Below are 15031 nucleotides of genomic sequence, written 5' to 3'. Positions count from 1 at the left end.
TTGTAATATACCATGCATTTTAACCATAATTCTAAAAAGCAAGACAGAAGATTTAGATAAGGTGTATTAGAATTTTTTTTATTTTTTGCTGATTCAACAACACAACATCCCTTTCCAATAGTGTAAAGTAAAAAATATTTTCAAGAGCAACAATTCTGCATTTGTTCCCTATATTTTGGTTATTTATTTATTGGGTGGTTTATTTATTTATGTATTTATTTATTCATTCATTTTGGGGTTCATTTTTGGGTTGGTGCCTTCAGGGGCGGTTTAGAAAAACACTGCTCCATGCAGAGGCCTATTACAAATGGTGCATTCAAGGCCAAGAGAGCTCGGAAAAGGCATTTCTCTTTGAATGCTGCCTTCAGTGACGGCATGGAAAGGGCAATTTCCATACAAAGCACCATTGGAATAGAAATGCATTCATGGTCAGGAAAGGGCACTTTTTATTTTATTTTTTCATGTGTCTGAGCTGTTTGTTTTGTTCATGTGTTGTTGGAATGAAAATGAAAAATGTATTATTATAAAAAAAAAAAAAAAAAAAAAAAAGGGCACTTTTTACAGACTGAAAAAAAGGCAGGGGCTCAAGCCCCCTTTGATGTCTATGTGTGCACGTGCCTGGATGGCACTGTAAGACACCAGCATTGTAAAACCAACTACCACATTTTCTGTGTGAGTGATGTGTTACATACTCAAACTCTATTTTTTATGTATTTTCATTTTGATGCTTCATCAGATATGTCCAGATCAGATTCTTTGGAAATCAGAGCTGTCGTAAGCCCAGATATCACCCCACATACACACACAAACAAGAGAGAGCCAGTATGATCAGATGACCAACTTGAAGGCTGCTAGGACATCCACTGTGTCAATCCCAGTGTTGGGGGTAACTCATTACATAATACATGTAATATATGTGTTACTTTTAGCAGTAACTCAGAAATATAAATTATTATTACTAATATGATTTCAGTAATATTATATCAGTTACTTTGTCAAGAAAAATGAACAAATCAAAGCACATACCGTATTTAAATAAAGATACAATCATTTCCTAAATTCCTAATTTCCTAACACACAAATTGTGTGATTTTATGCAAATAACCACTATAGATGACAATAACAAAGGAAAAGGATAGCATTTCGAATTTTGGACGGTTTACACTGAGTTCAAGACGGTTTAAATTATTTTTCGGGATGTTCCGGGGCGGCAATGTCATTCTGCTACCGCTGTTATTTTGGTGAAACTAATGCAAAATTTGTGTAATAAGTAATGAGTTACTCTACACAGACAGTAATATTGTAAAGTAATTTGTTACTTTCAAATGAAAGTAACTAGTAATATGTAGTATTACATTTTGAAAGTAACTTGCCCAACACTGGTCAATCCAACATGTGTAGGGGCATCAATTAAATCAAAGCAAAGTCCATGCATCTGACATCATTTCCAAACCTGTCACCACCAGATCAAATGTGAACCTACTACAAACCTGTTTATATTCACTACAAGATCAGTTGTGAACTCACTACAGGTGTGACAAGAGACATACATCCAAACCTGTTTATATTCACTACAAGATTTATGTATTTAATGTTTATTTGTGTAGGGACAGATACATATACATATACATAGAACAATGGTCGTAGGTTTGGGTAGGGATGCTAAGGACACGTCCCTAGCAATATCATGTCTCTGAAACGCAGATCCAACCCGTAGCAAGTTTCATACTGCCATGAGATGTTTTGGATGGAGGGCGAAAGCCCTCAGTTAAGTTATAGTTAAGTTATTAAGTTAGTTAAGTTAAGTTAAGTTATCCTTTATTTATCCCCTTGGGGAAATTCATCCTCTGCATTTGACCCATCCTCTACTAGGAACCTTCCTAGAACTAGGAGCAGTGGGCAGCCACTGTGCAGCGCCCGGGGACCAACTCTAGTTCTTTTGCCAGTACCTTGGCCAGGGGCACTGACAGGAGTATTACCCCTAACATACTGTACATGTCTTTCTTTGATGGTGGGAGGAAACCGGAGCACCCGGAGAAAACCCACACGGACACGGGGAGAACATGCAAACTCCACACAGAAAGGACCTGGGATGGACCGGGGTTCAAACCCGGGACCTTCTTGCTGTGAGGCAACAGTGTTAACCACTGAGCCACCGTGCCGTCCTCAGTACCGACTTGTTGGCTAAAGGTGAGACTGATCCCTCTGCTCTGCAGTCGACAGCGAGGGCTTTTAGTAAAACAGCCTACAAATGGATATTGAGGGCTTTTAAGGCACACCAAAAGCAATGAACCCAGGGGGACTTGAAACTTCTCCAGCTCGACAGATTGTGCAGACCTCGTTTGAGCCTCAGTCTTGTCTGACACTTTTCATAACTCTGTTGACACGTGTTTAACCATGAAACAGTCTTAAACCTATTGATCACAGGGCATCTAACCACAGTACCTGAACCAGCTATTCTGGACACATAATTAATTAATTACTCAGATATTCAAACACTATGTAATTATTGTTAATAGTTATATGAAATGCTTCTGTAGCACTTAAGCCTATTTGTTAGGCTACACTTCTCTCTTCTACTATACGTCTACTTTGATACTTGTAATTTTTGATACGTTGTTATTTTTTCTCTCGCTTAAACCGAATGTTTTATGGTCACTGACCATGAAACATTCGGTTTAAGCGAGAACAAAAATTGGTCACTCAGGACTCTCTGGAAGACTTGTTGGCTTGGTTCGAGCCTTAAAACTCGTTATATTTGGATTTATCTAAATGTCTACGGAGAAAATGGGAACTTACTTCCGGGGCAAATTACGTCACGAAAAGTCACGTGCCTGTTGAGCTCTATCCTGATGACGTCACTAGCAGGAGACGACAGTAAACACTACCGCAAGGCACTCTGGGATTGTTGTGCTGTTTTCTCATAACTGCGGTATATTAGCGTGGTATACTCTAAATACAGCTGTGAGCCAATCAGATTGCTTGATTTGAGAGAGCCATTTTATAAAGGCTTTTAAAACCCAGAGGGCACCGGGCCAAGATGCACTGAATTAGTCTAATGACCCCAACACCAGGCTCCTGCAAGACAGGGCCAGGAGAGTGGCAGGGTCGTCATAGCATATTTCTTGCAAAGTGTATCTATGATTTACAAATTGTATTTCCATTCTTGGAGAGACAACTGGTGCTATGAAAAGCACACAGTGCACTTTGGTGATCCCATCAACCTATGTGTGTTTCTTAGGAAGTAAAAAGTACAGAAAAAGAGAGGGAGTATAAGAGAGAGGAGACTAAGAAGAGAGCCCTGCATACAATATTATGCTTCAGGACCAAGTCTGAGGTCCATTGGGTAAAGAAGTGAAAGTGGTCTCTAGGCTACTTTATCATTCATGCTTCCAATCAGCGCTACTCGCTCCCTCTCTCACATTCATTTCTGTTTCTCCCTTTGTGTCTCTCTACGTTGTGTTTTTCTTTTTCGGGTGGTTTAGTTACATGCCAAATTTTGACAGCTGAAACAAGGCATCTCCTCACACTGGACTTTCATTGCCAAACAGGAATAAAAAAAAAAAAAAACAGCCTGTACACCAATCCGATTACTAGATAAGCCCCCAAATCCCTGGACTGAACAAGAGCGTCCCGGATTCAGCACCAAACACCTAAATTCCCATCTCATCCCTATCAATGCTCATGTTTATTCCTAAAGATATCCCACCACAATATTATCATAACATTATGCAAATCAAAGACAGCTTTGTGTTAGGATGAACGGAGCAAATCCCAGATCCAAGTCATGGCATGTTCTGCCGTGTGGAAATGATGCATGTGCTGTTCACAGAGAGCTCCAATTCTTCCAAATCAAAAGCAATACGTACAGTATGCATTCAGGTTGTTTATTCTTAGTGCTAAACTGCTTCCGAAATAAGGACAAAGCACAAAATGGGATAACGAACAGAAGAAAACCCTTGCCTCTTTCCTCTCTATAGCCTCATTGAAAGTTTTGCAGTGTTATACCCCGAGTAAGTCCAATGGAAAAACCTCATCTCATTTTGGTTTATTACCAGCCGCGACAGCGGGGCTATTGTTTTCACCTCGTGAGTCTGTGTGTGTGTGTGTGTGTGTGTGTGTGTGTGTGTGTGTGTGTGTGTGTGTCTCTCATCAAGACAAAATGTGGTCCCGGAGACACCTATTGTAGGGGGAAGTTACTACCACAGAAGCCGTTTTGAGTATTTTGCCAGGTGTTTATGTCTGTCTGTCTGTCTGTCTGTCTGTCTGTCTGTCTGTCTGTCTGCTTTAGACAGCAGTTCCATCTTTCAGCTCTAACTACTCCTTCAAGCTAGACACTCCATTCGATCTTTAAACAAGTCACCACTTCAGGACTATCATCTTAATTCAGCTTTAATTTATCTTTTATACTGTTTGAGAAATCGCACAATTTTTATACTTTATACTTTTTTCAACCTTTATAATGGGACCCTATGGAGCCCGGAACTCACTCTAGCAGGCTGTACTTTTTAATAAATTCACATTTTAAACTGTGACAAGTTCACACAACTTTAACACCTCATACATATTGTTGCTGTCGGGCGGAGACCCTCAATTCTTTCCACATTTTTATTTATTGTCATAAATCAATGCCATTGGTCACCATTTTTGTCTGTCTGTGAGTTTTACAAAATGTAACCAGTGGAAAAGCATTAAAATGATCCTGTGACTAAGTCCCGTAACTCCATTCGCCCTCAAACTGTCGACAAAACCTCTGAGCTCTGCCCATCCCTCGGTCTCAAGGCCCCCAGGCAGGAGGAAATACCCGGAAAGCAGACATGGTAAACCAGTAGGCTACCGAACGGCACCGTTTATTTCTGACTTTGTTTTGTTTATTTCTGACTTCGTCTGACGTAAATAGATCAATAAAATGTTTTTTAATTATCCCTAGGCTGCAAACTCATTTAAACTATGCAGATCGAGGTGGTTTCTGACAAGACTAATGTTAGCGTTAGTGAGAGGCTGTGTGCCCCTGAGACGGTGCCTCTAAGTTGGCGTGGGAGTGGGCTGGAGGTGGCTGCTGGAGGAGCCACCTGGAGGTATCTGCGCATGGCTGTGTGCTCCGGAGAAAGTCAGTCAAACACCACTTGAGCTTATTCAGGTAAGATATTAATAATGTAATGACACATCCAGCAAATAACTGATCATAATGAAGACACTGTGCCAACTTTGATGACGTGGTGATATTTAAGAACACCGTTTTTTTTCATTTCCTGAAAAGTTTTGCAGTGTTATACCCCGAGTAAGTCCAATGGAAAAACCTCATCTCATTTTGGTTTATTACCAGCCGCGACAGCGGGGCTATTGTTTTCACCTCGTGAGTCTGTGTGTGTGTGTGTGTGTGTGTGTGTGTGTGTGTGTGTGTGTGTGTGTGTGTGTGTGTGTGTGTGTGTGTGTGTGTGTGTGTGTGTGTGTCTCTCATCAAGACAAAATGTGGTCCCGGAGACACCTATTGTAGGGGGAAGTTACTACCACAGAAGCCGTTTTGAGTATTTTGCCAGGTGTTTATGTCTGTCTGTCTGTCTGTCTGTCTGTCTGCTTTAGACAGCAGTTCCATCTTTCAGCTCTAACTACTCCTTCAAGCTAGACACTCCATTCGATCTTTAAACAAGTCACCACTTCAGGACTATCATCTTAATTCAGCTTTAATTTATCTTTTATACTGTTTGAGAAATCGCACAATTTTTATACTTTATACTTTTTTCAACCTTTATAATGGGACCCTATGGAGCCCGGAACTCACTCTAGCAGGCTGTACTTTTTAATAAATTCACATTTTAAACTGTGACAAGTTCACACAACTTTAACACCTCATACATATTGTTGCTGTCGGGCGGAGACCCTCAATTCTTTCCACATTTTTATTTATTGTCATAAATCAATGCCATTGGTCACCATTTTTGTCTGTCTGTGAGTTTTACAAAATGTAACCAGTGGAAAAGCATTAAAATGATCCTGTGACTAAGTCTCGTAACTCCATTCGCCCTCAAACTGTCGACAAAACCTCTGAGCTCTGCCCATCCCTCGGTCTCAAGGCCCCCAGGCAGGAGGAAATACCCGGAAAGCAGACATGGTAAACCAGTAGGCTACCGAACGGCACCGTTTATTTCTGACTTTGTTTTGTTTATTTCTGACTTCGTCTGACGTAAATAGATCAATAAAATGTTTTTGAATTATCCCTAGGCTGCAAACTCATTTAAACTATGCAGATCGAGGTGGTTTCTGACAAGACTAATGTTAGCGTTAGTGAGAGGCTGTGTGCCCCTGAGACGGTGCCTCTAAGTTGGCGTGGGAGTGGGCTGGAGGTGGCTGCTGGAGGAGCCACCTGGAGGTATCTGCGCATGGCTGTGTGCTCCGGAGAAAGTCAGTCAAACACCACTTGAGCTTATTCAGGTAAGATATTAATAATGTAATGACACATCCAGCAAATAACTGATCATAATGAAGACACTGTGCCAACTTTGATGACGTGGTGTTATTTAAGAACACCGTTTTTTTTCATTTCCTGAAAAGTTGCAGTTTTGGATATAAGAGGTTTCCGTCCGACAGCGACGATATATTATATATGAGACCTTTTGGCTATATCTGCTCTCACTCGCAATGTCAAAAGTGATGTGATGTCTAGTTTTTGAGATATGAACGTTTGTTTGGCACAGCTTTTCACCTTTATTTCATAGCCTACTAGTTTCTGCTGCAGTGGCACCTGTAAGCTCATTGTTCTTCTTGTGATGTCATGCTATTTCGTCTCAGGGGGGAACCGTCAGGGACCTCTACGCCCTCTCTGAGGCCCTAAGATATATATATATTTTTTAAAGTCATCATGTTCTAATTTTATTTTACTAATTCATAATTTGACAATCAACATCTAAACAAAATGTTTCTGAGGAAATAAACCCATTAAAACAGTCTACTCAGTTTGTTTTGGACAGCAAAGGGTTAATGAAAGAAGCCCTTTTTTGTCAGCCTATCAGCATTTTGCGCTTCACAGTTGCTGGGAAGATATGCAGCTCTATGCTACCGTGTGATTGGATCGCCCGCTGTAATTTCAGCATGAGGGCCGGACGCCGGCAGAGACCTTTAAATCCTAAAATAAGGGTGTATTCACACCTCTAGGTCATTTGCTTTGTTCCGATTCAGGGGCTTAATTGATACAATTGTTGCATTTGTGCCTTTCCAAATAGTATTGCCAAGCCTCCTGGATTGGCCAGGAGACACTCCACTCCGGTAGGCTAATAGCCTCCCGGGATGGAAAGAATTATTCACAGAGATTTTATAGGCGTGGCCGTGCGAGGAGAGAGAGAGAAAGAAAGAGGGAGGAATCGGGAGAGAGAAAGAGAGAGAGAGAGAGAGAGAGAGAGAGAGAGAGAGAGAGAGAGAGAGAGAGAGAGAGAAAGTTATTTATTTATGTATTTACGTATTTATTTATTTAGGCTATCTATCGGGAATTTGGGGATAGAAGATCAAAGACACTCGCAACTTCTGCTATTAGGCTACTATCACGGAGACTTCAGAGGATCACGCATATGAATTATGAAGACCTGTCCTGTCAGGAATAAAATGTTAATAAATAATACAATAATAGCCTGCGGACATTTCGAGGAAGACATGCAATCAGTCTGATTGAACCAGACAATCCTAACACAAAGAAGGCTGGCTCTGATTACCACGACTTATTTTCATTTATTTAATGGAGACCAGAGGTAAGTTGGTCGAGTTCAAACTGCTGATGTGATGCTGCAAAAATCCCCCAAAGTTTATCCATGCTAGTTTCACAAGTCGCCAAAACAGGATCTGAAGAATGAAGATGTTGTTTTTAAACGATAAAAATGCTACGGCAGCTGGTTTCTAAAAAAATGCGCAGTTTCCTGCAGTTGTGTCGGATCGAGGTCGGATCACGTTCTCACCACAAACGAACCGCACCAGAGTTCGTTTGGAAGCGGACCGAGACCACCCTTTCTTGGCGATCTCGGTCCACTTGTTTTGTCCCGCATCCGAGTCTGATTGCTGTGTTCACACTCCCCCAAACGAACCGCACCAAGGTGGAAAACGCTCTCTGTTTCGGAACAACTGCTCCAAACGAGATAGGTGTGAATACACCCTAAGAATGCAAAGTGTCTGTGTGAGAGAGAGAGAGAGAGAGAGAGAGAGAGTGTGTGTGTGTGTGTGTGTGTGTGTGTGTGTGTGTGTGTGAGAGAGAGAGTGAGCAGACCTTTTTTACCCCCCCCTCTCTGTCATGAGCTGGGGAGGTGAATCACACAGCTACTGAGCTAACCTTAACTAGCCAGCCTGTTTGTTGACAGTAACGTTACTTTACAATGACAGACAGCAGCCACAAACAACTTTACCGTCCATGAGGAGGACATTGTTTCTACTATGGACTATTCAAGGTTTACTGAATGACATTAATGAAAACAAAGCTTTTGCCTTTTGGAGAGAAAGTTTTACTGGAGTGTTTGTTCACCCTTCACCAATCAGTAATGACTTTGAGATCAGGGAGGGCAAAACCACCCACCCACCCCACCTGGTTGCCTGGCTCCTGCAGCTTCGCTCTTGAAAAAATAAAAATATCGTTGATTCGCTACTCTCACATACTACATAAACTTTGAAGGTGTCCTTAACACGGTTGCTAATGCTACCTCCGCCATCTCTGTTGTGGAGGATATGCAATTCTTTTGTGACGCAGCCCATTTTTCGAACCACTCTCATTGGTGCTACGACTTGTCACTCATTCAATTTCAAACCCCTAGACCCGCCCTCATGTAACAGGCTGTGGCTGTGAAGGGGCACAGACTCATTTATGTAGTATGCGGAGCGCAGCGATGCAAAGTCATATTTGAGTCTGGGGAGAGACTCACGTTATATAGGCTTGGCCTACATAACTGTACTGCACTCACTACTATACTCAGATGCCTGGCACAACAATGCCCACTGATCAGAGATTTTTGGAAGTATGCATTTCCAGAGTTATCCCCAGCGACCAGAAGGGGCACTAGTGCAGCGGTCAGAACACATACCCATAATCCGGCTTCCCACCCAAAGGCACGGCCAATTGTGCCTGACACCCGATCAAGCCAGAGGTAACACGAGGGCTCGAACCTGCAACCCTTGTGTTGGTAGGCAGGGAATCTACCGCTGCACTACCCGGATGCTCAGTTCCCTCTAATGTAGTTCCATCAGCCTTCAGCAAGCGCTCCTTTGTCCATGATTCTGACCCGTCAAGTCAGTCAAATGCTCCACTCATTGCTGCTGAGCCGAGTATCTCTCACTGCTGATTCATTGCCCAGAGTGTGGCGGTTGGTATCGTTTTCACAAGTGGATTAGAGAGAAGAAGGTCATTGTTAATTCTCCTCTGAGGGAGGGAGGGAGGCAGACTGCAAACTGTCTGGAAATCTTCTCCAGGGCTGTGATGCCGCAACTGGCCTCAATGAGGAATTGGCCAAATGCCATAGTGGGAACAAAACTAAGAACTCAATCGTCCTTGTTCAAACCTCACAAAGCTTGAAAGCAACCACATACCTGAGAGGACAGTAAATATGGCGGCGAAGGCGTTGAGCTTGAGGCCGTCGATGACATTGCCGAAGTGGCACACCTCTATCGACATGAGGATGCCACCGGTGGCGAGCAGGAGGATGTACAGGCACTCGGCGACGATGCACAGCCACAGAACTCCTACAGAGAGAAGATGGCAAAGAAATGAAAATGAGGAAGGGGTTGGGGTGGGGGATGCATAAGGTTGAGTGAATGATGGATAATGTGCATGCATAGATAGAGGGGGGGGGGGGATTGAGCATGAGTAAGCAGGGCACAGGGAAAGGAAGGACAGCGAGAAGGGGAGGAAGGGGAGAAGAACAGGGGTGAGTTGGTTAAGGTGGACCACTGACCCACTCACCCATATCATTAACCTTCACTGTCAGAGAAAGGATGCTGAGAGACATACAACATCCTGGGCTTAGCTACGCACGCCACCCTCCATAGCAGAATGACTGGCCATGGAAATCTCATTGTCTGCATATATGAATTATACTGTATGTATCATCGCTAAGGGCACTGAATTTGATTCTAGAATAACTCGACTGGGCTAGGAAAGCTGATTTTCATTGAGTCCAGGGGTGGCCAAACTACGGCCCGTGGACCAACTGCGGCCCGCCATGAATTTAGCATGAATTTTAGTTTTTCCGTTTTAAACCAAAAATGGGGAAACTGTTTTTTCTTCTTTTTCTTTTTTGGGGAAAATGGGTTATACTTGGTTGGTAGATTTTCTTTTTTACATTTTTAATACTGAATTTTGGTGAAATTATTATTTATTTAATTAATTATTATTATTACTAGTGCAGTGCCCGGTCCCTCCATTCACCATTCACCCATTCGCTCCATCAGGTCCCCCTAAGCGCACTCCCCAAGTTTGAAGTCGATCCGACAAACGGTTCTCGAGATCCGCGAAGGACAGACATACAGACGGTCCTAGATACGATAGTGCAGTGCCCGTTCCCCAATTCGAAGTCGATCGGACAGACAGAGATACATGAAAGCTGTGATCTTATTGGTCAAATTGCACTCAATTCAACAATGCAATTTCTCGGGTTCCCAGCAGCATGTATGAGCATGTCTGGTGTCATCACTGTCACCTCCTGCCTGTCAACTTGCTGCAAACTAAATTAGTGACAGCCTAAGTTACAGCAGTGCTAGTATGAAGCTATCAGGCATTAGCGTTATCTATTGTTTCTATTATCTATTACAAAATAGCAACGTGGCTGGCGTTAAACATGGCTGTACTGTAGTAATTAACGCTAGTTATAACTTTGCCAGCTCCTCACAGCAATCTCCTCTATCTATCTATCTACATATATGTGGATCTGGTGGAGGAGATTAGAGCAGGGGTTCCCAAACCTTTTCCTCTTGGGACCCAAAAGATAGATTTTGTGTCTCCCTGGGACCCAAACTGACAAAAGACATACAGTAGTGAGTCGAGTCCACGACCCAAATTGGGTCCCGACCCATAGTTTGGGAAACACTAGATTAGAGTGTTAGAAAGCCGTAGTCCGTGTTGGCATGGTGGTCAGTGTGTATAGATAGACCTCTAGGCTCTTTCACACACAGATCGCGCAAAAATTGCTGTTTAGGAGTCCCGTAAAGCCAGCCGCCTCGCCACAGAAATTGCTTTCACACGAGCCAAGCAGCACGGCCACATTACCGTGCTGCTGTGTACTTTCAGGTGAAATCCCCTGCTCCCGGATTGAAAGGCGAGCGGAGGGATTTCCTGCTCCTCCTAGCCCAAATGTATATTTTCATAGGTTAGTGTAGCCTAGGCTACTGTATGATGAACGAATTCATTCAACAAGACTTCCCTCCTAGTCCGCTGAGCAGGGAGGATAGGTGCACTCGCATGGTGGGCGGGCAGATCGATATGGTGTCCTACTAAAATTGGAACGATACACGACCGCCCGCATATCAAACAGCTGCAGTCTGCATAACGTTCGTCGGGGGAATAACCTCAGACCAACTCGCCACAGACAGCTATAGCCCTCTGAAGCTTATTATTATATCCGTTAATTGTAGCCTACCTACTAATGTCAACATCGTTTGAGCATAAAGCCTAACCGCACGGAGCATTCCTCCTGGCGTCCCTGCAGTCATGATTGTATAGGCTACTTTTTTTACTTTCACTACTGCACTTTCTTGATCACATGAGGTGATTTCCCCTGTCATTTTTTTATGAATGAGCAGACCATTCGCACCTTTTCCGGCTCGCTGCGACGACCTTTCAAGTGGAGGCGGGTTGCCAGGTAACCCGGCGCTGTTACTACCTCCCGTCGCGGGACAAAAGGCGTAAAACAATTGTCCACCAAAGCGCGTTCACGACTTTCACATCGGAGGCGCTAATCCTATTTTCCGTGCATTTTTCGGCTTTCAAGGCCGGTGTGAAAGAGCCTACTGACAACAACTGGTACTGCAGACTGCATCAAGGAAGTTTAACGTTACTTGTGTTAAATGAACCCTAAGGTTAATCAATTATAACCGTCGCGCTGCACACAGCTGTTTATTTTCTGCGGAGTGATCAAAAGTCTTGTGCGCCCTACCATAAATCATAATTAACGTAATCAAAACATGTTTGTAACCACTGCTTGCTGATATGAATGAACAGTAGCCTCGACGCGCATCATAGAATGAAGGCTGTCTCGCGTCGAAGGTAAACAAACAACATACATTTAGCTGCCTGCTATAGCCAATACACTACTGATAGGTAACGTTCCATACCCAAATGCCGCCGGTCTGAAGGCATAAATCTCTCTCTGATTGTGTACTTAAAGTCGAGCTGAACCCAAAAATGACTTTTATTTTATTTTAGTTCAAATACCTGGGTATGCAGTGCACCTATTTAATAATGTATGCAAAGAAAATCACAACAATCTAATTTCTTTAGTTTTTCACATCAAAAGTTCATTTTTCAAGATTTCATTGATAACAGTAATGTACAGTTTGCTGACGTCACCTAGTACTATCAAATTTCTACCCCATTTCAACCAATCATATCACGACATGCAGCTGTCAATCAAATCTTCATTTCAGGATAATTTTCTCTTCCAAATGAAGTAGAAAATTGCGCCTAGTGCCTGTCATCTGGCAGAATTCCTATCCCATAAACTAACTACTAACTTGGCCAATTGTTAGAAACATGAACAAAAAACAAAAACTATAATCTCTAAGAATGCAAAGAAATGTAACTGGCTCGTTAAAACGCGCATTCCACGGATATCGTATTTACAGCAGCGATAATGGCGCGAGCATCCGAGAGCTTGGTTGTCAGGGGTCGCACTTCGGAGATTCCAGGCCGACGTGCTGCACTCTCCGCTCGGCAACACGAAGGCAGCTGGCTGCCTGTGGCTCGCTGAGCTCCACTCAGCCACTAACCTCGCGTCACCAGGCTCTTCCCGAGGAGAGCGCCACAACACACTGAATCCCACTCGATTTGGAGGCGGAACACGCCAGGATTGGCCAAAGCCCAATCCAGTCCCCAGAATTGTCAAATAAAATCATCAACATCATACTATGACCCGCCTCTCAACCTGTCATCTTAGACAAACTATGTTTTCAGTCTGAAACGGACTCATATGGACGTGACGAACAGGTTCGACTTGAATCCGTTCGGAGCCCAAGTGGCGCGTGGGTTGGAGTCCGTTTCAGACTAAAAACATAACTTGTCTGAGATGACAGGTTGAGAGGCGGGTCATAGTAGCATGTTGATGATTTTATTTGACAATTCTGGGGACTGGATTGGGCTTGTTGTGGTGCTCTCCTCGGGAAGAACCTGGTGACACGAGGTTTAGTGGCTACATAGAAGAATCCTCATCTATGATTCTGTTTCCTTTAGGGGGGTAAAAATATGTCTCTATTGTGCTTGCTTTGATTCTTTTAATGCGGGTTAATGCATTTTGCTTGTTCTTTTACATGAACCTTATCTTTTTCACTTTGTAATCTTTTTATTTCTCTATGCGCTTTTCTTTTATCTATTTTATGTAAAGCACTTTACATGATACAATTAAGCTTGCCTTGCCAATGAATTGTGAATATCTTGTGAATTATCTTTGACTTGTTCTAAATTGGATTCCGCACCTCAGTGAAAGACTCATTAAAATGTAGAACTAGGTTGAAGAAGATAAAGTAAAAAGCTATTTTTTGTTTTTAGTCTTTCCAAGGTACAGCTGCGTCAGCAGATGAAATCACAGCAATAAAAGCAAACTTATTTCTGACAAGTCCCTATCGCAGCTGTTATAGTGATATCACTGTACACTGTGGATTGAAGCTCAACGGGTTATGCATAATCACACCGAAATGAAGGAACCACGTACATTTGTCTCTCCTCCTCCCACGTCTTTCTCTCCAATTGTACTTGGTCAAGTCCCCCTGCTGTTCCGGTCATTGCCTCTGCTGATGTGGGAACAGTCGCCAGCCGCTTCTTTTCACCTGACAGCAAGGAGTTTCACCAGCAGGACGTAGCGCGAGAGACCAGGGGCGGTTTTAGGATCAGAGCTTTGGGTGGGCTCAGCCCCCAAAGAGAATCTAGGGTGGACCACAGACCCCCTAGGGGGGTCCGGGGGCATGCCCCCCGGGAGAAAATTGTGTACATTTTAAAGTAAAAATGGATCAATCTGGTGCACTTTGAGATCAAAATGAAGAGACTAGGGGCCCTATCTTCCCCCTGGTCTTAGGCGCTAAACTGGCGTTAAACGCAAAAAAACACGCTTTGCGCGTGACTCGGGAAGATAGCATCATGTTTTTAGACCCCGAAATGCGCTTTACGCCGAAGAGTCGTGGCGCAGTGCCAGAATAGGCTAGAAAGGGCGTTTCGGCCTTAATCTTCCCCACTGGCGTTAATTTAGCGCTTAGCGCTTTTCAAAACCAGGGCCGTTTCTCAATAAGGGTTCTTGTGTGTTCTTGCGTTCTTGTGTCCCTGTGAAACGTCATCAGTCGCAGCCCAAGTACTGTTCCAATACAAAGTTCACATTTCGCCAAGAACGCTTAAAATTTCCGGATGTGTTCTCGACATGCCCACTTTACCGAGGATGCTCTGGTTGGTGACTTGTGTCAACTTGGCAAGGCAGATATCCCAGCAATCATTTCGGCATAAGCGGAGGCAGAACGCAGCAGAGAGGACGCCATAAGACAATACAATTTAAAGTGGAAAATAGGGACTGCGCCTGACCACACCCACTAACAGCACTGCGCCTGGCATTAAATGCTATTTTAAGGCCAGGGGGAAGATAGGGCCCTAGATCTATGAAGAACTACTGTACACACATCACATTAATATCCTCATTCCTGTTCTGTGGCTTTAAAATTATGAAAGAATTATTGTCTCCCTATATATTCTGCATACAGGTATATGGTAGAATTCTGCTTGCTTAAATAATACAGTGATCCATATACCAAAATCACTTCCAGGGGAGAACTCAACTGAAGTAACATTTGCTTTGAAAATAACAGTAAAATGAAA

The 15031-nt window shown here is 43.2% G+C and overlaps 1 protein-coding gene across 1 annotated transcript in view; it reads right to left on the bottom strand.

Annotated features, from left to right (window-relative positions):
- gsg1l2b (gsg1-like 2b) overlaps positions 1 to 15031 on the bottom strand; it is a gene marked incomplete at both ends in the record, with an annotated part of 28994 nt that overhangs the window by 1759 nt on the left and 12204 nt on the right. The window contains one exon of the mRNA XM_083634648.1: positions 9556 to 9708. Within this exon, the coding sequence (XP_083490774.1) occupies positions 9556 to 9708 (153 nt within the window). The remainder of the gene's footprint in view (positions 1 to 9555; positions 9709 to 15031) is intronic.

Source organism: Poromitra crassiceps (genome assembly GCF_964638095.1).
Source record: "Poromitra crassiceps genome assembly, chromosome: 4".
NCBI classification, from domain to species: domain Eukaryota; kingdom Metazoa; phylum Chordata; class Actinopteri; order Beryciformes; family Melamphaidae; genus Poromitra; species Poromitra crassiceps.
This window is presented reverse-complemented; position numbering and strand designations above follow the sequence as displayed.